Genomic DNA, 24,431 nt, shown 5'->3' on the forward strand with positions numbered 1-24,431 from the left:
TTATCCTCCCAAAGAGGTGATTTACATCTCAGTTAAAAATCTGTCTTAACTTATAAATCTCCTCTGTGTATTTCTTCAGCTTAGAACAGAAGACATAGTCTGCTGATATCACATCCTCTATTAAATCCATATTATGCCCAGAAAAACATTTTTTGAAATTTTTAACAAGGATAAAACCCATTCCTTTTAATGAAGGTCAGTTCAGTGTCTTTACCATCTGTTCCTTCATGAAAATGTTTGAACAGGATCCATTCTCCAGAATCACATTTGTGCCAACAGTCACGTGCCACCTTGTATCATGAGTTAACCAAATTCTCAAATATCATCAAAGCTTATCTTCTGAGTCACTGAGCAATTGTTGTACAGGCTGCAGTACTTGCTCAAAGTGTCATGAGGTAGCTTTTCTTGTTTCTGTATCAAGTAGTTGGTAGATTCATTCATGCCATAGCATTTCAAAATTCAACACTCCATTTAGTCAAAAAGCATCTACTGTCTGCCTATGAACCTTTACTTCTAGCAACTAGCAGAAACATTTATTAAGAGCCAATTTCTAGACACACCCACAAACACAACATTTTTCATCACATTAAGAGTTATTATATACGGTGGAGTGGCGGGGTTGGGGGGAAGTGCCAAGATGGCCGACAGGAGACAATACCGGAATGCAGTTCTCAGCAAATGAGACACAGAGGGCTAGAAGCCTTCACGATTCCAAGTGAGGTACCAGGTCCATTTTGCGGGGACTGGAAGGACTCTGAAAGTAGCCCCAGGGAGGGAGCCAAGGAGAAGGAACCAAGACAGGGCAGGGTGCATCCCCACTTGGAACTTGCAGCCCGCTCAAAGGGTCAGGGGACTTTACCCCTCAGTGCTCCGATTTGGATCCTGTGCTTAGCTCGTCCCTCCTGTAACCCATGGTCCACGAGAGCCCTGCCAGACAGTGAGGCGCTGTGGGTTTTCAATGCAAATCTGAGCCACGGCTCCTGCCTGGTGCCATAAGTTGTCTGCCGGACCAGGACACAAGTTTGGACTAGCTCCAGCGGGATGGAACAACCCGTCCCACAGAAAGAAGCAGAATTGAAAGCAGGGAAACAGGTCTTAAGGTCTGGCAACCCCACTCCCTACAAAACTCAAACTGAAGCCCGCCCTCCAGAGAGCTTGGCAGCAAATACACCAGTTTGACCCCAACCAGGAAGATCAAGCTCAGGCAAGGAGTGACGGCATTGGGAAGGCAGGGCTAATTTAAGCTGCAAACAAACCCTAGTGGAAGACCACCCACCCAGCAACCTCACTGAATCCCAGGCAGCCCAGCAGCACCTCTACAGGCCAAAAAAGATATAGCTCCAACTGCAACAAAAAGGACGTCCACTCAGAGATTTCTCCTGAAATCACCAACTTCAAAGATCAAATGGAGATAAATCCACGAAGATGGGGAAAAAAACAGCGCAAAAAGGATGAAACCTTAAAAGACCAGAACACCTCTTCCCCTCCCAGGGATCACAACTCCTCACTATCAAGGGAACAAAACAAGACAGAAAATGAGTGTGACGAATTGACAGAAGCAGGCTTCAGAAGGTGGATAATTACAAATTTTTCTGCGTTAAAAGACCACGTTCTAACCGAATGCAAAGAAACTAAGAACCTTGAAAAAAAGTTAGATGAAATGCTAACTAGAATAACCGCTTAGAGAAGAACATAAATGGCTTGACGGAGCTGAAAAACACAGCACAAGAACTTTGCAAGGCATGCACAAGTTTCAACAACTGAATCGATCAAGTAGAAGAAAGGATATCAGAGATAGAAGATGAAATCAATGAAATAAAATGAGAAGCTAAGATCAGAGAAAAAAGAATGAAAAGAAATGAATAAAGCCTCCAAGAACTATGGGATTATGTGAAAAGACCTAATCTATGCTTGATCAGCGTACCTGAATGTGACAGGGAGAATGAATCCAAGTTGGAAAACACTCTTCAGGATATTATCCAAGAGAAATTCCCCAACCTAACAAGGCAGGCCAACATTCAAATCCAAGAAATACAGAGAACACCACAAAGATATTCCTCAAGAAGAGCAACGCACATAATCATCAGATTCACCAGGGTTGAAATGAAAGAAAAAATCCTAAGGGCAGCCAAAGAGAAAGGTCAAGTTACCCACAAAGGAAAGACCATCAGACTCACAATGGATCTCTCAGCAAAAACTCTACAAGCTAGAACGGAGTGGGGCCCAATATTCAACATCCTTAAAGAAAAGAACTTTCAACCCAGAATTTCAAATCCAGCCAAACTAAGCTTCACAAGTGAAGGAGAAATAAAATCCTTTACGGACAAGCAATTGCTGAGAGATTTCATCACTACAAGACCTGCCTTACAAGAACTCCTGAAGGAAGTACTAAACATGGAAAGGAACAACCAGTACCAGCCACTACAAAAATATACCAAATGGTAACTAAACATAGAAAGCAACAACTAGTACCAGCCACTTCAAAAACGTACCAAATGGTGAAGAGCATCGACACAATGAATTAACTGTGTCAACTAACGGGCAAAACAACCAGCTAGCATCAAAATGGCAGGATAAAATTCACACATAACAATATTAAACTTAAATGTAAATGGGCCAAATGCCCCAATCAAAAGACATAGACTGGCAAATTGGATAAAAAGTCAAAACCCATCGGTGTGCAGTTTTCAGGAAACCCATCTCATATGGAAGGACACACATAGGCTCAAAATAAAGAGATGGAGGAAGATCTACTAAGCAAATGGAGAGCAAAAAGAAAGCAGGAGTTGCAATCCTAGTCTCTGATAAAATAGACTTTAAACCAACAAAGATCAAAAGAGACAAAGAAGGGTATTACATAATGGTAAAAGGATCAATGCAACAAGAAGAGCTAATGATCCTAAATACATATGCACCTAATACAGGAGCACCCAGATACATAAAGCAAGTTCTTAACAACCTACAAAGAGACTTAGACTCCCACACAATAATAGTGGGAGACTTTAACACCCCATTGTCAATATTAGACAGATCAACGGGAAAGAAAATTAACCAGGATATCCAGGACTTGAACTCAGACCTGGAACAAGCAAATCTAATAGACATCTACAGAACTCTCCAACCCAAATCCACAGAAAATACATTATTCTCAGCACCACATCACACCTACTCTAAAAGTGATCACATAACTGGAAGTAAATCACTCTTCAGCAAATGCAAGAAAACAGAAATCATAACAAACAGTCTCTCAGACCACAGTGCAATCAAATTAGAATTCAGGATTAAGAAACTAACTCAGAACCACACAACTTGATGGAAACTGAACAACTGGCTCTTGAATGTTGACTGGATAAACAACAAAATGAAGGAAGAAATAAATATGTTCTTCGAAACCAACAAGAATGAAGACACAATGTACCAGAATCTCTGGGACACATTTAAAGCAATGTCTAGAGGAAAATTTACAGCAATAAAGGCCCACATGAGAAGGAAGGAAAGATCTAAAATCAACACCCTACCATCAAAATTCAAAGAGCTAGAGGAGCAAGATCAAAAAAACTCAAAAGCTAGCAGAAGACAAGAAATAACTAAGATCAAAGCAGAACTGAAGTAGGTAGAAACACAAAAAACCCTTCAAAAAATTAATAAAATCCAGGAGCTGGTTTTTTGAAAAGATCAACAAAATAGACAGACTGCCAGCCAGATTAATAAAAAAGAAAAGAGAGAAGAATCAAATAGATGCAACAAAAAATAAAGGGGATATCACCACAGATTCCACAGAAATACAAACTACTATTAGAGATTACTACAAATAACTCTATGCACATAAACCAGTAAACCTGGAGGAAATGGATAAATTCCTGGACACTTGCACCCTCCCAAGCCTAAACTAGGAAGAAGTCAAAAACCCTGAATAGACCAATAACAAGGGCTGAAGTGGAGGCAGCAACCAAAAAAAGCCCAGGTCCAGATGGGTTCACAGCTGAATTCTACCAGAGGTACAAAGAGGAGCTGGTACCACTCCTTCTGAAACTATTCCAAACAATCCAAAAAGAGGGAATCCTTCCCAGGTCATTTTATAGACCAACATCATCCTGATACCAAAACCCGGCAGAGACTCAACAAAAAAAAAGAAAACTTCAGGCCAATATCCATGATGAACATAGATGCAAAAATCTTCAATAAAATACTGGCAAACCAATTGCAACAGCACATCAAAAAGCTTATCCATCACGATCAAGTAGGCTTCATCGCGGGGATGCAAGGCTGGTTCAATATACGCAAGTCTATAAATGTAATCCACCACATAAATAGAACCAAAGACAAAAACCACATGATCATCTCAATAGATGCAGAGAAGACCTTCAACAAAATTCAACAGCCCTTTATGCTAAAAACTCTCAATAAACTAGGTATCAACGGAACATATCTCAAAATAATAAAGCTATTTACAACAAACCCACAGCCGATATCATACTGAATGGGCAAAAACTGGAAGCATTCCCTTTGAAATCTGGCACTAGACAAGGATGCCCTCTCTCACCACTCCTATTCAATATAGTATTGGAAGTTCTGGCCAGAGCAATCAGGGAAGAAAAAGAAAGAAAGGATATTCAATTAGGAAAGGAGGAAGTCAAAGTGTCTCTATTTGAGGACGACATGATTGTATATTTAGAAGATCCCATCGTCTCAGCCCCAAATCCATGGAAACTGATAAGCAACTTCAGCAAAGTCTCAGGATACAAGAATCAATGTGCAGAAATCACATGCATTTCTATACACCAATAACAGACTTAAAGAGAGCCAAATCAAGAACAAACTGCCATTCACAATTGCTACAAAGAGAATCAAATACCTAAGAATACAGCTAACAAAGGATGTAAAGGACCTCTTCAAGGAGAACTACAAACCACTGCTCAATGAAATAAGAGAGGACACAAACAGATGGAAAAACATTCCATGCTCATGGTTAGGAAGAACCAATATTGTGGAAATGGCCGTACTGCCCAAAGTAATTTATAGATTCAACGCTATCCCCATCAAGCTACCTATGACCCTCTTCACAGAACTGGAAAAAACCACTTTAAACTTCATATGGAACCAAAAGAGAGCCTGCATAGCCAAGACAATTCTAAGCAAAAAGAACAAAGCTGGAGGCATCATGCTACCTGACTTCAAACTATACTACAAGGCTACAGTAATTAAAACAGCATGGTACTGGTACCAAAACAGAGATATAGACCAATGGAACAGAACAGAGGCCTCAGAGACAACGCCACACATCTACAACCATCTGATCTTTGACAAGCCTGACAAAAACAAGCAATAGGGAAGGAATTCCCTGTTTGATAAATGGTGTTGGGAAAACTGGCTAGCCATGTGCAGAAAGCAGAAACTGGATCCCTTCCTGACACCTTACACTAAAATTAACTCCAGATGGATTAAAGAATTAAACATAAGACTAACACCATAAAAACCCTACAAGAAAACCTAGGCAAAACTATTCAGGACATAGGGATAGGCAAGGACTTCATGACTAAAACACCAAAAGCATTGGCAACAAAAGCCAAAATAGACAAATGGGATCTAATTAAACTCCAGAGCTTCTGTACAGCAAAAGAAACAATCATTAGAGTGAACCAGCAACCAACAGAAAGGGAAAAAATTTTTGCAATTTACCCATCTAACAAAGGGCTAATATCCAGAATCTACGAAGAACTAAAATAGATCTACAAGAAAAAAACAAACAAATCCATTCAAAAGTGGGCAAAAGAGATGAACAGACACTTTTCAAAAGAAGACATTTATAAGGCCAACAAACATATGAAAAAATGCTCATCATCACTGGTCATTAGAGAAATGCAAATCAAAACCACATTGAGTTATCATCTCACGCCAGTTAGAATGGTGATCATTAAAATATCTGGAGACAACAGATGCTGGAGAGGATGTGGAGAAATAGGAACACTTTTACACTGTTGTTGGGAGTGTAAATTAGTTCAACCATTGTGGAAGACAGTGTGGCGATTCCTCAAGGACCTAGAAATAGAAATTCCATTTGACCCAGCAATCCCATTACTGGGTATATATCCAAAGGATTATAAATCCTTCTATTATAAAGACACATGCACACATATGTTCATTGCAGCACTGTTTACAATAGCAAAGACCTGGAACCAACCCAAATGCCCATCGATGATAGACTGGACAAGGAAAATGTGGCACATATACACCATAGAATACTATGCAGCCATAAAAATCAATGAGTTTGTGAACTTTGTAGGGACATGGATGAATCTGGAAACCATCATTCTCAGCAAACTGACACAAGAACAGAAAATCAAACACTGCATGTTCTCACTCATAGGCGGGTGCTGAACAATGAGAACACATGGACACAGGGAGGGGAGCATCACACACTGGGGTCTGTTGCGGGGGGGTAGGGAGGTTGGGGAGGGATAACATGGGGAGAAATGCCAGATATAGGTGACGGGGGAAAGGAGGCAGCAAACCACATTGCCATGTATGTACCTATGCAATAATCCTGCAAGTTCTGCACATGTACCCCAGAACCTAAAGTGCAATAAAATATATATATAAAAGAGTTATTATATACAAGACTACAAGAAGCTAAGAATGAAACAATACTGAGATCCAAACAGTATGTTAAATTCAGCTACTACTACTTCAGGCTCATTCGTGTCATGACTTAATTCAGATTCAGACCTCCGAAAACTGTAAAATACTGTATCTCTTGGCACTTTGGGGTTACATTTACATAGCTGAAATCTTGAATGTTAAAATCCTCAAATGTCAGTGATATATTGTATATCTATATACAACATGCTCAGCTTTGTAAAGATCTGTACTCTCAGCAAGATTAGTTAAAAAAAAAAAAAAAGATATAACACACTTAGTATTGGGAATCTCCAATAAGGCTCTGTGATATGGTTTGCCTGTGTCCCCATCCAAATCTCATTTTTAATTGTATCGCCCATAATTCCCATGTGTTATGGGAGGGATCTGGTAAGAGATAATTGAATCATGGGGGCAGTATGCCCCACACTGTTCTCAGGGTAGTGAATAAGTCTCATGAGATCTGATGGTTTTATAGGGGAAACCTTTTTCGCATGGTTCTCATTCTTTCTCTTGCCTGCTGCCATGTAGGATGTGCCTTTTGCCTTCTGCCATAATTGTGAGGCCTCCCCAGCCATGTGAGTCTATTAACCCTCTTTTTCTTACAAATTCCCCAGTCCCATATATGTCTTTATCAGCAACGTGAAAAATAGACTAATACACTCTGCTTTTTATCTAAAGATGAAGGGACGCTATATGTAATCTGTCCAATAGGACCAGCTATGGTCTGAAGAGAAATGGTAACAAAAATAAATACCTTATAAGTATGTTGGAAGAATCAAAGGAGATAATACATGACTACATGTGAGAGAATGAATAAATAATAAAGTATCATATAAATGTTAGCAGTAGGTGGTAATATTAGTAACAAAATATAGAAGAAATCCTCTCTCATCAATTCTCACTGAAAGAATTTGGACAATCTGTTAGTTGAGAAGTTAGTTAAAACAAGGACTCACAGAGATAAATACACATTATAATCATTTTATTTTCACTTAAACCATGTATAAATGTAATTCATTCACTAATCCTCTTTGTAGGGCCAAGACCCTGTCTTTGAGACTAGATCTGCAGACTGGAATTCCAGTTTTTCTTGCATGTGTCACACCATATTCTATCACTTATGATTGTTTCAGTCTAATAGAGTACAGAACAAACTTCAACACATATGAAACAATCAGGGGAGCGGATTTCTTACCTTTTTTAAGTTCTTCCAATATTTTACATTTGCCTTTGTTCAACACTAATTTGATGGCCAATGTTTCGTTGTATTTTTTTTTTTTCTTGAGATGGAATCTTGCTCTGTCACCAGGCTAGAGGGCAATGGCTCGATCTTGGCTCACTGCAACCTCTGCCTCCCAGGTTTAAGCAATTCTGCTGCCTCAGCATCCTGAGTAGCTGGGACTACAGGCACATGCCAGCACACCCAGCTAATTTTTGTATTTTTAGGAGAGACGGGGTTTCAGCATGTTGGCCAGGATAGTCTCAATCCCTTGACCTCATGATCCACCCACCTCAGCCTTCCAAAGTGCTGGGATTACAGGCATGAGCCACCCCACCTGGCCCAATTTTTCAAAGAAGTAATTTTAGTCACTGTTTTTCAGAGCATTCAACTCAGTCTTTACAGAAACAACTCTAGATTTTACACTAACAGTTCATCATTTTACAGAATATTTAGTAAAAAAATAACATAAGTTTGGAAATAAACACAATTGATTCTTAATAAGTAAACAATTTGATTTGTGAGGATAAAATTATATGAGCATTATATGAAGAAGGTTCCTGGCCACAAATGGTCAGCAAACTGGGGACATCAATTAGTATGTTTTACCAAACAAATGAACAGTATTGGTTTATCCATCTGGTTCATTTAGTAGAAGTTAGTTGAGTCTTTGCCATATTGTAATTCAGGTCTCAAGTATAGTTGCCTAAGAAGAAAGTTTAAAAAACTTCCCCTGTCACATGCATATTGCTATCTTTTCTATTTTTCTTAAAACATATGTGTTACACATTTAGAAACACTGAGATGAAAAGAGTAAAAAGCATTCAGGAATACTGAAATGAAGCCACAGCAAACAAATTTAGATGTTTCAGCAGAATATGATAAAATAATCAGAGAATTTGACTCCTGGCAAGAGAAACAAAACAAATCAGTAAAAGACATTTTAAGCAAATTACAATTATCCTTAAACAATTTTAAAACAATTTTGTTTGTTTTCTAAAACGGAATCTCCCTCTGTGACCCAGGCTAGAGTGCAGCGGCACAATCTTGGCTCACCACAACCTCCGCCTCTCAGGTTCAAGAGATTCTCCTGCCTCAGACTCCTGAGTAGCTGAGCGCCCACCATTGACGCCCAGCTAATTTTTTTGTATTTTTAGTAGAGACGGGGTTTCACCATGTTGGTCAGGCCAGTCTCGAACTCTTGACCTCAGGTGATCCACCCACCTCAGCGTCCCAAAGTGCTGGGATTACAGGCGTGAGCCACTGCGCCCAGCCTAAAATCAATTATCCATCTTTAAAGCATCCCATGCTTTTTTATGCTGTCTTTCATGATATCTCTCCTTGAAAAAACAATTTTCCTGTACTATAAATAACTATGTCAGTACCAAAGAACTGCTTGAAAACATTAATTAGCTATGTATTCCTTTTGTTTGATGTAAGAACTTACTTATTTCACCGGAAACCTGGTCAAGTTTATCCTGTGATCTGCTGATAAGGACAACCTTCATTCCGCGCTTTGCTAACTGAAACAGCAAAGGAGATCTGAATCACACCTGTACATGCCACTGAAAAACATTCATGAGCTACAACCCCCATTTTAAGAAAACCTGTCCAGATGATAGTTAACAATAAAACACATATAAACCCAAGTGCAATGAATACACAATCCAAAATAAAGATTTTACCAAAAAAAATTCCCCAAAAAGTTATCTTTCTAAATCAAGCTAATATTTAAATGTCAAAGGGTTTTAGAAAGCGGGAGACTTTTACTTTCTCATTTTATACCATTTATACCATTTGGGTTTTTAAAATCATTGTCTACTACTTCTATAATTTAAAAATTATTTTAAAAAGTTTTTGTGCCAAGCACAGTGGTTCACGCCTGTAACCCCAGCATTTTAAGAGGCTGAAGCGGGAGAACTGCTTAAGCCCAGGAGCCCAAAACCATCCTGGGCAACATTGTAAAACCCCGTCTCTGCAAACAATTTAAAAAAAAAAAATTTTTTTTGTAAATTATCTGGGTGTGGTGGCACACACCTATAGTTCCAGCTACTCAGGAGGCTGAGGTGAGAGGATCACCTGAGCCCAGGAAGTCTAGACTACACTGAGCCATGACTGCACCACTATACTTCAGCTTGCAACAGAGCAAGACCTTGTCTCAAAAAAAAAAAAAAAAAAAAAAAAAAAAAAACTTTTTGTTGCAGAATGGATATATAAAACAAACATCAGAGGACTGGCAAAGAAAACTACCATTAAAATGTTAAACATTCCTAAAAATATAATGATTTTCAAAATTTTAATTTGAGCATTATACTTTATGGACCATGGCAAACTAAAGAAGTTAACTGAATAAATTAATAAAGAATTTTCCTAGGCCAAGTGTGGTGGCTCATGCCTGTAATCCCAGCACTTTAGGAGGCCAAGGCAGGCAGATCACAAGTTCAGGAGATCAAGACCATCCTAGCCAACATGGTGAAACTCCGTCCCTACTAAAACTACAAAAATTAGCTGGGCGTGGTGGCGCGTGCCTATAATCCCAGCTACTTGGGAGGCTGAGACAGAAGAATCGCTTATACCAGGGAGTGGGAGGTTGCAGTGAGCCGAGATCGTGCCACTGCACTCCAACCTGGTGAAAGAACGAAACTCTGTCTCAAAAAAAAAAAAAATTTCCTGAGGAACATTTTCTATGTACATACCCCAGTATGTGTAAGTGCTATACATAATGAAAAAAACTTACACAAATGTGGTTACTATCCCAGGACACATAGAGTAGTAGTAGAGGGAAGAAAAGCACTAATCTGTATAGAACTATTTAGTGAAATATTCTAGACAGAAAATAAATGAGCAATAAATTAGGTACTATGAACTGAAAGTGATTTAGCAAACTAATATTCCAGTCTTAAATCCTAAAGTCAGGGTTTATTAAGTAGTGAGTGATATTGCAAATGAAGCTATGGAAGACATTTTTTTTTATAAAAATAAAAATGTTGGTGATGATTTGCAAAATTAATCTGCTATAACACCACTAAAAAAACCATTAGCCCATACTGATACCTTCTTTAAAAAAAATTAATAGGGGAAAAGGAATAAGGAAAAGCTTCTATAGAAAAATACCATCTTAATAAGTGTAGAAGGAGAGATATCACTAGGAAAAAAAAAAAAATCACCATTTTTTTGTTTGTTTGTTTTGAGACAGAGTCTCACTCTGTTGCCCAGGCTGGAGTACACTGGTGCAATCTCAGCTCACTGCAACCTCGGCTTCCTGGGTTCAAGTGATTCTCCTGCCTTAGTATCCTGAGTAGCTGTGATTACAGGCACCTGTCACCACACCCAGCTAATTTTTATATTTTTAGTAGAGACAAGGTTTCACCATGTTGGCCGGGCTGGTCTTGAACTCCTGAGGTCAGGGGATCCACCCACCTCGGCCTCCTAAAGTGCTAGGATTACAGGCGTGAGCTACCAAACCCAGTTAAAAAAATCACCATTTTTTAAGCAACATGGTAATAATCCATCTAAGCAAAAACTGCCAATGAATCCTAACACCATTGGATAAAAGATTGTTGGGAAATAATATATTTATACAATCTCAAAGTGTCATCCCATATATTCCTTATTAATCACCTTTAAAATCAATAATGGAACAAATGAGACTTCTTATGCCTCCTAACAAGATGAACTCAGAAGGATAAACCTGTGTAGCCTTCCTAATGAAAAGATGTTTATGCTGAATCTAATGGGAAAACAATGAGACAAATCCAAATTTGCCTGCAAAACAACTAGCCTGGATTTTTCAAAAATGGCATTCTTATAAAAGAAAAATAAGGCTAAGTTACTCTTTTAGATTAATGGAGACTAAGAGACATGACACCAAATGCAATGCATAATCCTTACTTGGATCTTGGAACACTTGGAAAAACAACAATAAAAAAAAGAGCTTAAAAGGACGTATTCGGCAACTGGATACCTGCATACGGGCTGTATGTCATACAAGAGTATTGTGTCAAGTTAAACTTCCTATTGTGACCAATGTATTGGGATTATAAGGGTGAATGTTTTAGTTCTTAGAATATTCATATTATAATATTAGTTCTGGAATATTTAAGGGTGAACCATCTGTAACTTACAAATGGTTCAGCCAAATAATAATAATAAGTAAATTGTATGTTCCAAATATTAACAATTAGTGACTTCAGGTGAAGAGTATACAGGTGTTGGTAATATTCTTGCAACTTTTCTGTAGTTTTGATATTCTTCCAAAAACTGGAAAATTAAAATTAACAAAAAGACCTTTTGATAATGATCAATGAAAGATCCAATGAATCTGCTGAGATCTTTATCAGAATCACTCCACTGTTACAGATCATTTCATCATAGGCTGCAGGCGCCTTCTCAGGGACCAGAAGGCAGGGAAACTTGCCTAAAGAATACTGCCACGGCTCCTGCTTTGTACAACCGTCTTCAAACTATGATGCTTTCCTGTTCTTTAATTTCACTGCAGAGAGCTTGAATCCTCTGCCTGTATCTATCAATACGTTTCTGTTAATCACAGTCCTTCTCGTGAAAATGATGGCATGGACTAGCCTAGAAATATCACCACCTATAATAATATTTCTATTTTTCGGAAAGCAGTTCAAAATAATTGACTTTCGAATCTGAAGACTGTACACACTTACATGATATAACATAAAAGTATACTAAATTGTTCCCAGTTCCAAGTAACCAGTATAACCAGAAAGTTTTATACTTATTTTACATAGAAATTTGTTTCAAAAAATTGTGTCTGTTTAAGCAAATATAGTATTTCCAACAAAGTAGAAACAAAAAGCATCTATTGTAACATACAACATTATATTTGTGTTTATACTTCAAAAATCAAAACTACTATAAGAAATCATCCTATATTTATTCTTATTTTTTATATTGAAAGGAAAGATCTTGAAAATCACCTACCTCTTCTGCATATGATTTTCCAATTCCATCAGTACTACCTGTGACAACTGGAAAAGGGAAAAAAAGCGATAGTTTAGTCTAAGAATTACAATGAAGAACTCGTCACAGTTAGGACCCACCAATTACATGCAAGAGAACCAGTGTGATATTTTGATGTAAAAGACAGAACAGTTCCAGTGGTTCAAATCAAGGACTGAATACACACTACAGTAGCTAAAATTTTAAAAAGACTTCAAAATCAAGTGTTAGAAAGGAATGTGGAGCAACTGGAACTCGCACACATTGCTGGTGGCACTGTAAAGCTGGTAAAATTATTTTGGAAAATACTATTTGCCAATATGTTTAGAACTAAAAATATGCCTACCTTATGACCCATCAATTCTCAAGAGATAGGAATGCATTAATGTCTACCCAAAGAATGTTCATAGTAGCTTAGTTGGTGCACAGTAGGAAAATACAACTAAATATTAACCTACAGAAGAATAAGTAAATTGAGATACAGACAAACAATGGAATAGTAAACAGCAATAAAAATGAACTACTGATATAGGCAAAACATGAATGAATCTCTAAGACATAACAAAAGCTTGACATAAAATGTAAGTTCAAGAAAAAGCAAAACTAATCTATGGTGATAGAAGTCAGAATATTGGTTACCTCAGGATAGTAGAGTAGATAACGGAAAAGGGCAATACAAGAATCTTCCGGGATACAGGAAATATTTTGTATCTTTTTAGGGTGGCAGTTACAACTGTGTGTGTGTAGATTCACTGAGCTGCACACTTAAGTACACACTTACTATATATATCTTCATAAACTAGTTTTTAAAACAAAGGGTAGTAAAAGTAAATAGAAAATAATTTAATTCTTCTATGAGAAACCATATTTATCTTTTTAAAAATATTTATTTATTTATTTTTATTCACCTGAGTACAGGTGGGCTGAGGCCGAAAAGGGCGTCAGCCTATCTTTTTTATTTTTAGGACTGGCTCATGTCTAGTACAATCAGAAGAAAAGATTTGGGACTCAAAATATTTTGAATCCCACATCAGCATACTTTTCATAATAAGCTTATTGTTCTCTCAAACAAAAATGTATGTGCCTTGGAGAATAAACCTTTTTACATTTTATTTATTTATTTTTATTACACTTCAAGTTCTGGGGTACATGTGTAGAATGTGCAGGTTTGTTACATAGTTATGTACATAACATGGTGGTTTGCTGCATCCATCACGCTGTCATCTACATTAGGCATTTCTCCTAATGTTATCCCTCCCCATAAACTCCCTCTTCCCGACAGGCCTGGGTGTGTGTCTATGTGTTCTCCCTGTGTCTATGTGCTCTCTTTGTTCAACTCCCACTTATGAGTGAGAACATGCGGTGTTTGGTTTCCTGTTCTTGTGGAGAAACCATATTTATCTTACAACCTCAAAAACTTTATGTAACAGAAACATTTGAAAATTATAATAGGACAGGCTACACATGATAGCTTAGCTCTGGAATACCAGAATCATGTTACAGTTTAAAGCATAGATGTCTGCTTCTAAAAGGAATGCCTCCCTAAATTCTCTAAATATGAGTTTTCCCAAAACATTTACCGATTTTAAAAAACAAGTTACGGTGTAAAGAATTTTCTTGTATTGTCCATTTCTTTTAAATTATACAAGATGGTCCCTAATTTTACTATTCAAAAAAATGGTAAACACATTCATATTCTCCCTTGCCATGTCTCTCATAATCTCATAGACTTCCATCATGTTCTTGCTTAGCTGATATCTTCCCACAATTAAAAAAAAAATAAAAAATAAAAATGTCATAATGGGCCAGGTGCAGTGGCTCACACCTGTAATCCCAGCATTTTGGGAGGCCAAGGTGGGCAGATCATGAGGTCACAAGTTTGAGACCAGCCTGGTCAACATAGTGAAACCCCATCTCTACTAAAAATACAAAAAAATTAGCTGGGCATGGTGGCGGGTGCCTGTAATCCCAGCTACTTGGGAGGCTAAGGCAAAGAGAATCACTTGAACCTGGGAAGCAGGGTTGCAGTGAGCCCAGAGCATGCCACTGTACTCTAGCCCCAGCGACAGTGTGAAACTCCATCTCAAAAAAAAAAAAAAAAAAAGTTGAAATATCCAGAGAACAGAATAACAAACCCCCAAGCACCCAGAACCCAGCTTCACCAATGAAACACTTGAGAGATTAACCTTGGTTCATCTAATACCCCCAACTGCTTCCTCTCACACTGGATTATTTCAAAGTAAAGGCATCATATCACTTCATTCATAACTATTACCATTTGTTTCTCTATTAAAGATAGCCACAATACCATTATCTCATTCCTAAATTGTAAATAACAATTCCTTAATACTAAATATGTAATCACTATAAATTCTGCCAAATGTTTCAAAAAACTTTTAACAATTGTTCTAATCAGGATTCAACAGGTTCCATAATAAAATTTGTTAATATGTTAATTAACCATGTCTATAATCACTTTCCTCTCTCCCCTCTTCACTCTCTCAATTTATTGATTTAAGATATTAAGTCACAGGTTTGTGCTTTCTCAGCCTGTCCTTGATATCATTTAACATATTCTTCTGTCCCATGGAGGCTGGATATAGACACTTGATCAAATTCAGGTTTGATTTTTTTGGTAAGAGTACTTCATAAGGGATAATGCATTTTTATATCAGGAAGCATATGTCTGGTTATCTTTCCTTTTGTTATATTAGCAGCCACTGCTGGTCACCACTGAGATCCATTATTTCATTAGGGATTGCAAAATGGCGGTATTAGAGTTCAATCATTCATCTTCATCTATTAGCTGGAATATTTCCAGAGACAAATTATTTCTCATTAGTTAGTTACCATGATATATAGCTTGTGTAAGAATACAAGAAAAATGTTTGATTTTTTTTTTTTTTTTTGCCTTTATCAGTTTTCAAAATAAACTGGTTCTCTGGCATCTTCCAAAGGTAACCCATGTGTTTTTTTTTTACTATTGTTCTGTTTATAAGAAACATTAGTAACTCACAGATTTAAATGTTTGTGGGAGAACCTAACTACAGAAAACTGAACATTATATGAAATCTCCTCCAACCTCATGATCAATTTGTAACTTTTTTGTTTTTTAAATTTCAACTTTTATTTTAGATATGGGGGTATGTGTGTAGGTTTGTCACATGGGCATATTCCTTGATGTTGAGGTTTGGGGTATATATCCCACCACCCAGGTAGCAAGGATAGTACCCAATGGGTAGTTTTTCAACTCACCCCCTTTCCCTCCACCCTCTAGTAGACCACAGTGTCCACTGTTCCCATATTTATGTCCATGGGTGCTCAATGATTAGCTCCCATTTGTAAGTGAGAATATGCAGTATTTGGTCTTTTGTTCCTGTGTTAATTTGCTTAAGATTATGGTGTCTAGCTTAATCTATGTTGCTGCAAAGGACATGATTTTATTCTTTTTTATGGCTGTGGAGTATTCCATAGTATATATGTACCACATTTTCTTTACCCAATCTACCACTGATGGGCACCTGGTCTGATTCCATGTCTTTGCTATTGTGAATAGTACAGCAATGGACATAATTTTCTGTAACTTTTCATCTCCCGACTGTTTTTAGAGGCACAGGAATCCAAATTTTATAGTGTATCCTTGTTACTGATTCACTAATGTTTCACAAGTGATGGATAAACATATTCTAATTGTTTCAAACTTTTTCCTCTTCCTTTTCTCTGTGATGAACTTTTCTCCCCTCTCCAAGATCCCAGAACCTCACCTCCTACCCTCTTCCATCAAAGCCTCATTGCAGATCCACCAACTCCACTGTTCTAGATCACTTTACGCTGAAGAAAACTTCCTCTTTCTAAACTCCCACAGCACTTGACACATCTTTACGTCTATGACACTGTACCACTCTATTTTGAATTGTGTTTCCTTATATCTACATGTCTTAATTCTTCTGTAAGATTCTAGGCTCCTTGCTAGGCAATGTGCACAAGGTAAGTGTTCCATAGACATTTGCAGAGTGTTTGAATGATGATTGGCATTTAGTTGGTCTAAAAAACTGCAAAACACACAAGACTTGGACTGCTTTCCTGACCACCTTGTTTCTCAAAAGTCTTTATTTATAAGTATAGTATCTTACACTTTCCTACACTAACATCTATTAGCCACTGACCTATTTACAAATCCTGTTCGTAACTACATTATTCTGCTTTAAGCCTACAACTGTGAAGCAAGAAAACCACGTACAGTTATGAGCTCATAACAATGTTTCTGTCAGCAATGGACCACATATACAGCTCTGGTCCCATAAGATTACAATGGAGCTGAACAATTCCTATCACCTAGTAGCTGTCATAATGGAATGCCTTAATCATGTGTTTGTGGTCATGCTGGTGTAAACAAACCTAGTGATAGAAAAGTAGAGCACATACAATTATATAACATATATATATGTATTATGTATACATATAGTATACATACATATATGTATACATATATATGTAGCTTGATAATAATAAATGACTATGCTACTAGGTTATGTATTTACTATAATAGTATACTTTTTTTTTTTTTTTTTTTTTTTTTTTTGAGGCGGAGTTTCGCTCGTTACCCAGGCTGGAGTGCAATGGCGCGATCACGGCTCACCGCAACCTCCGCCTCCTGGGTTCAGGCAATTCTCCTGCCTCAGCCTCCTGAGTAGCTGGGATTACAGGCACGCGCCACCATGCCCAGCTAATTTTTTGTATTAGTAGAGACGGGGTTTCACCATGTTGACCAGAACGGTCTCGATCTCTTGACCTCGTGATCCACCCGTCTCGGCCTCCCATAATAGTATACTTTTTATCATTAGAGTGTACTCCTTCTGCTTTATAGAAAAAAAAGTTAACTGTAAACAGCCTCAGGCTGGTCCTTCAGGAGATACTCCAGAAGAAGGCACTGCTGTCACAGGAGATGGCAGCTCTGTGTGTCTGACTGTGTCTGAAGACCTTCCAAAGGGACAAGATGTGAAGGTGAAAAACACTGACATTGAGGATCCTGACCTGGTGTAGGCCCAGGCCAATGTCTATGTTTTGTATCTTTGTTTTTAACAAAAAAGCTTAAAAAGTAAAAAATAAAAATTTAAATTTTAAAAATAGAATAAGTATATAAAGAAAGAAGATATTTTTGTACAGTATACAATGTGTTTCTTTTTTAAGCTAAGTGTTATTACAAGAGTCCAAAAAATAAGCAATATAAGTTTATAAAGTAAAAGGGTTATAGTAAGCTAATTTATTATCAAAGAAAAAGTGTTAAAATAAAGTCAATATAGCCCAAGTATTGTGTTTATGAAATCTATAGTAGCGCACAGTAACATTGTAGGACTTCGCATTCACTCACCACTCACTCACTTACCCAGAGAAACTCCAGTCCTGCAAGTTCCATTCACAGTAAGTGTCCTATACAGATGTGCCATTTTTAATCTTTTGTTTATTTTTAAGAGTCAGGGTCTTGCTCTGTCACCCAGACTGGAGTACAATGGTGTGATCATAGGTCACTGCAGCCTCTCACTCTTGGGCTCACGTGATCCTCTTACCTTAGCCTCCCATAGAGCTACAGGCACATGCTACCATACCTGATCAACTTTTTTTTCCCTGTAAAGACCAGGTCTTGCTATGTTGAACTCATGGCCTCCAGCAATGCTCCCATCTCGGCCTTACAAAGGCTGGAATTATAGGCATGAGACACCATGCTTGGCCTTTTTAATCTTTTGTACTATATTTTCACTGAGTACTTTTTCTGTGTTTGGATATATTTAGATACACAAATACTTACCACTGTGTTACAATTGCCTATAGTATTCAGCACAGTAACATGCTATTATATATAGATTTGTAGCCTAGGAGCTATAAGCCATACCATACAACCTAGGTATGTAGCGTAGGTTAAACCATCTAGGTTTGTGGAAGTACACTCTGTTGATGCTTGCACAATAACAAAATTGTCTAGCAACACATTTCTCAGAGTGTAGCCCTACCATTAAGTGACATATGACTATATATGAGTACAGCAATAAGTTGATGGCAGTATCATCAGATTTCTCAGATTAAGGGCTCAAAAATCTCTTAATGAGACTCTGCTGAAGAATGAAACTATGTAAAGTCACTCAGTACTCTGCATCTAAAAATTTGACTGGAATCTATTTCAAAAGAATACAGATAAACCGTTACATCTGTGTATTCATTTTTAAAATAGCCAACTCTGGGCTGATGTAAAAACCAGCATACCATAAAACTAAAAACATTCTTAGGCCAGAATATGCCAGGTCTAGAGATTCTGAAATCTGCAATGTGTAATGTCTTCCTTTTCCAGATTCTCCAGTTGTTGGAGTTTGTAATGGATACTGTTAGTGCACCAGCCAGATCCTCCCTTCCGGCACACAGGTACTCATTCAATTCTCTCTTGCCAGGATTGTTACCTGCTGCCAGCTCAGGATTGAGTCTCTCCCAGTAACTGCTCTTAGCCAAAGGGGGCCTTGCTCCCCTGGGCAGTACATGTCTAATGGCGAGGCCACACTCAGGGACAAAGGCCACACTCAGGGACAACAAGTTGGGTTTCCTTATCTCACCTTAGGCATCTCTCTAGGGCCATCCTATGTTCAGGGCCAATGGTATCAGCTACAACCTTTGCTACACTTGCATCACAGTTTGACTTCTCCCTCTGCTCAATTCTGCTTCTTTTGCTTCCTCACAGGTGTTATTCCTGAGAATCTTCCTGAATACACCTCACATACACATGAACCAATATTGATAAAACTAACAAAAGTCCTATCTTTTTCAGATTTCCTTATTTGTTACTGAATGTCCTTTTTCTGATCTAGGATCCCATCCAGGATATCACAACACATTTAGTCATCATGTCTCCTTATATGACAGTTAAAAATAAAACACTGTCTAATTTTGTATATCTTTTTGTAAAAAGTCTATTTTCTAACCACACATATAATAGCTTAGCTGGGTATATAATTATAAGCAGGAAATCATTTTTAACAAAAAAATTTTAGACAACTCTCCACTGTCTTCTAACACAATTATCACTTTTAAATGTTTCACCATTCTTACTTCCCACTATTTGTACGTAACCTGCTTTTGTCACTGGGGCTTTTAGAATCATTACTTAGTCTGTAGGACTCCATCATGAAAACATACCCAAATGAGTGGGTGTTTTTCCACTTACTGGTGCTAGGCATTGGTAGGCCTTAAAATTCATGATCTTCAGTTCTTTGAAAAGTTTCTTACGTTAATTGTTGGATAACATCTGCCTCACATTTTTCTCTTCCTAGAATTTCTATAAATCAGAATTTGGACTTAATAGTTTCTCTATTAATCTTACTTTTCTTTTTGCTCTATTTTCCTGTAAATTTCTTCAACTTTATCCTCCAAACCATCTACGTACTTTTTAAATGTAGGCTGTCAATTTTTCTACTTTGAAGAATCTTCCATATTCCTACTGCTCTTCTGCACATTCTCACTCTTTCTTGTTTTTAACAGTACCTTGTTCTTATTATAGATCCATTACCTAATCTCTGAGGACATTAATTACAGTTTGCTTACATATTTACATTTTCTTCTACTCTTTTTTTTGAGACGGAGTCTTGCTCTGTCACCAGGCTGGAGAACAGTGGTGCAATCTCGGCTCACTGCAACCTCTGCCTTCTAGGTTCAAGCGATTCTTCGGCTTCAGCCTCCTGAGTAGCTGGGACCACAGGCGCATGCCACCACGCCCAGCTAATTTTTTTTGTATTTTTAGTAGAGACGAGGTGTCACCGTGTTGGCCAGGATGGTCTTGATCTCTTGACCTCGTGATCCACCTGCCTCGGCCTCCCAATTTCTTCTACTCTTTATATTTTGTTCCTCTAAGTTCTTTCTTGATTGTTTTGGTCACTGTCACTCTCATCTTGGCTGCATTAAAATGTCGATTAGAGTTCATAGGTGGGGTGATTACACCGTAGCCCTCACTACAACCCAATCGATGGGCAAATCAGCTTTTTCATTGGGGAATCCACAAAAGTCCTCACAGGTATTATTCCTGAGAATATTCCTGAATATACCTCACATACACATGAACCAATATTGTCAGTATCTGTCTCTTCTCTGGGGCCCTTCAGTGTCTCTTAAAAAGCATTCCCTAATTTCCAGCCTTCTGGCTGCCGGGCAGTTATTAGTTTGCAGATGTCATCCTCTATTCTCACTCAGGTGTCTCACCTTGGGGCCTCTGCTGCTTAATTTCCCTGAGCCTCAAGGACATCTGCCCCACCCCTGTCTTTTGAGGTACCTGATATATCCAATTCTTGTGTTGTTCTGGGATCCAAGGGACAAACTTGCTTGTTTCCCAATGGTGGCCCCACTATGAGGACTCAGTGTCTGCTCTAGAAGTCAGTTACCACTCCACCGCCTTCAATAGCTGTGACTTGGGATGAGGGATGACAGAAGTTCCCTAGCTGCATCAAAATGGAGCTTTCCATTTCTTATCCTTCTAACTTTTAGAGAACATTTCCAAGAGATGAAAGGCCAAAAGAATTGCTGCCTCATCATTTTAAAACTAGAAGCACTCAAGTTTCCTCTTAAGCATATCATACCAAAGTAGACTAACTTTAGTTGAGAAATGATACTAAACACACTTAGAAAGATTTATGCCCAGCAAGAATACTTGTTCCTATCTCCTGCTAGCAACTATCAAATTCAAATGAAACTAACAGTCTTCAGAAACCATCATGTGTATGACTATCAAGAATACAATGATGTATTATATATTCTATAAATTACCCATTTTATGGTTAGGACTTTAAATGTAAGCGGAAACAATATGACTTTATGCTGTACAAATATTAAAAATGTAACCTCTGATATTTTAGATAAAAATATCACTTTTCCATTTTCTCATACTTCTCAAAACCAACTCCAACACTGCCCAGTTACTTATAACATTACCTTACAAGTAAATATTTTTTCTGAGAAAACAGAGAAGTGCAAAAATTATTTAAGGGCATTTAAAAAAAAAAAACTGGAAATCCAGAGCCTCTCTTAGCCATCTCTTATAGCACCACTGTATTTCTACAATAATTAGTATTATATACAGTGGTCAGGCAATGGGAGACCAAGTATCATTTCCCCAGCAAAGGAAATGACAAAGCCTTTAGATGTGCAAGTTACATGATGGGTAATGTATTATATTTGCAATAATGTACAAACATAACCAAATTTCAGTCAATTATGAAAGAAAAAGTCTTACTCAACAAACATGAAAAAAATTCAGATGTGTTTATTTAAGAGAGTAGGAACAAGAATTGTCCTGCTTTTGGTTTTAAAGGTATTTCCATGGGGTGCAGTGGCTCATCCTAACACTTTGGGAGGCTAAGGTAGGAGGACTGCTTGACCCCAGGAGTTCAAGACCAGCCTGGGCAACATAGTGAGACCCATTTCTATTTAAAAAACAAAAAAACTCAAGAAAATCACCCAGTGTGGTGGCACGCGCCTATAGTCCCAGCTACGCAGGAAACAGGCAGGAGGATCCTCGTAGCCCAGGAAGTTGAGGATGAAGTCAGTTATGATTACACCACTGTACTCCAACCTGGGTGACAGTGAGATCCTGTCTCAATTAAAAAAGAAAAAAAGGTATTTCCTTTACTTTAAAGCTGTATATCTTCCCAACAGTAGTAGTAGAGATAGCAGCTGTAGTTGAATAGAAAATCCCTCAATCAAGTTCAATAATTTCTTATTTTTATAATATAATAGTGTGACTTTTCATTATTAAAATGAAACTATATTGTCTGGGGAGTCAATTCTTCATCATAAATTTTAGAAAGGTAAACCAAAGCATACCATCTCAAATCAAAAGTCTGTTGGTAGTTGCTTCTGGGGAATTAGGGAAAGATGGGAAAGAGATTACTTTTTACAGTTATTTTTACTCTTTGCATTTTTTAAACATGTGCATGTACTGTATTTTTTTTTTAAGTCCTTTGCGGCCAGGCGCAGTGGCTCACGCCTGTAATCCCAGAACTGGGAGGCAGAGCCAGGTGGATCACAAGGTCAGGAATTGGAGACCAGCCTGGGCAACATGGTGGAACCCCGTCTCTATTAAAATAAAAAAAATTAGCTGAGCATGGTGGCAGGCACCTGTAATCCCAGCTACTTGGGAGCCTGAGGCAGGAGAATCGCTTGAACCCGGGAGGCCGAGGTTGCAGTGAGCTGAGACTGCACCACTGCAAAAAAAAAAAAAAAAGCCTTTGCTACTATGAATAGAAAAATGGTGTAAACTGAGCCAGCAGACTCATCTACTTCAATTTCCCAAAATCAGGGTGGTATTGCTTAAATCAGTGTTTCTTGGCCTGGCACAGTGGTTCACTTGGGAAGCCGAGGCAGACAAATTACCTGAGGTCAGGAGTTCGAGACCAGCCTGACCAATATGGAGAAAACCTGTCTCTACTAAAAACACAAAAAGTTAGTCAGGCGTGGTGGCGCATGCCTGTAATCCCAACAACTTGGGAGGATGAGGTAGGAGAATCACTTGAACTCAGAGGCAGAGGTTGCAGTGAGCCAAGATTGTGCCCATTGCACCCCAGCCGAGGCAACAAGAGCAAAACTCTGTCCCCCTCACAAAAAAAGAAAAAAAAAATAGTGTTTCTCAAGGTCACTTGAGTTTTCTTAAAACTGAAAAATTTAATAGAAAACGTGATTACTTAATTACTGTTTACTTCTTATAAAGGACCACCAGTTTCAATTAACATAGACTATTAGTGTAAAAAACATATAAATGTCAAAATTAAAAAATTTTAATCAATGTGGTACCTAAGATCATCTCTTGGTTCATCTTTGGGAAACACTGATCTAAAAACACTCAGACCCATATAATATCCTGAAAACCAAATAAAACAAAAACCAGCTTCCAAGTCAACCAAATCAGAAATACTGCTTGTTTTTTGTGTTTTGTGTATTTTTTTTTTTTTTTTTTGAGACAAGAGTCTCACTCTGTTGCCCAGGCTGGAATGTAGTGGTAGCATGATCTCAGCTTACCACAACCTCCACCTCCTAGGTTCAAGCAATTCTCCTGCCTCAGCCTCCGGAGTAGCTGGGGACCACAGACACGTGCCACCACACCCGGCTAATTTTTGTATTTTTAGTAGAGACAGGGTTTCACTGTGTTGGTCAGACTGGTCTCAAACTCCTGACCTTATGTGATCCATCAGCCTTGGCCTCCCAAAGTACTGGGATTATAGGCATGAACCACCATGCCTGGCCTTTTGTAGTTTCTTAAAATGAAAAAACTAAGCATTCACGGTAACACTGAAATGATAAGATCCAATGTGCAAAATCTACTCTGGGGACGCCATCCTTCAGGTGTTAAATGCACAAGTGGGCCAGAGCCTACTGGCTGCCTTCCTTAATATCCATTCTTCCCTTCTTCCTTTGCAAGAGAACACTGACTTTTAACCCAGCATATTGTGGCCTGGAATAAAGACTTATACACCGGCTAGGAGTGGCCATGTGATTAATTTTAGGGAACAAGATGAAGCAAGGTTGTGAAGGACTTTGAGAAAGTTTGCTTAACTGAAGCTGACTTGGCAGAGAAAGGCCT

General features: G+C 38.1%; 1 protein-coding gene across 2 annotated transcripts in view; it reads right to left on the reverse strand.

Annotated features, from left to right (window-relative positions):
* Positions 1 to 24,431, reverse strand: part of HSD17B12 (hydroxysteroid 17-beta dehydrogenase 12) — a 177,894-nt gene that overhangs the window by 95,607 nt on the left and 57,856 nt on the right. For both annotated transcript variants that reach the window (XM_012452399.2, XM_012452397.3), the window contains exons 2-3: positions 12,809 to 12,855; positions 9,306 to 9,381 (exon numbers count right to left, since the gene is read on the reverse strand). In XM_012452399.2, the coding sequence (XP_012307822.2) occupies positions 9,306 to 9,381; positions 12,809 to 12,855 (123 nt within the window). The remainder of the gene's footprint in view (positions 1 to 9,305; positions 9,382 to 12,808; positions 12,856 to 24,431) is intronic.

This window comes from Aotus nancymaae, unplaced genomic scaffold, assembly GCF_030222135.1.
Source record: "Aotus nancymaae isolate 86718 unplaced genomic scaffold, 86718_ANA_hifiasm-v0.15.2.pri h1tg000059l, whole genome shotgun sequence".
NCBI lineage: Eukaryota > Metazoa > Chordata > Mammalia > Primates > Aotidae > Aotus > Aotus nancymaae.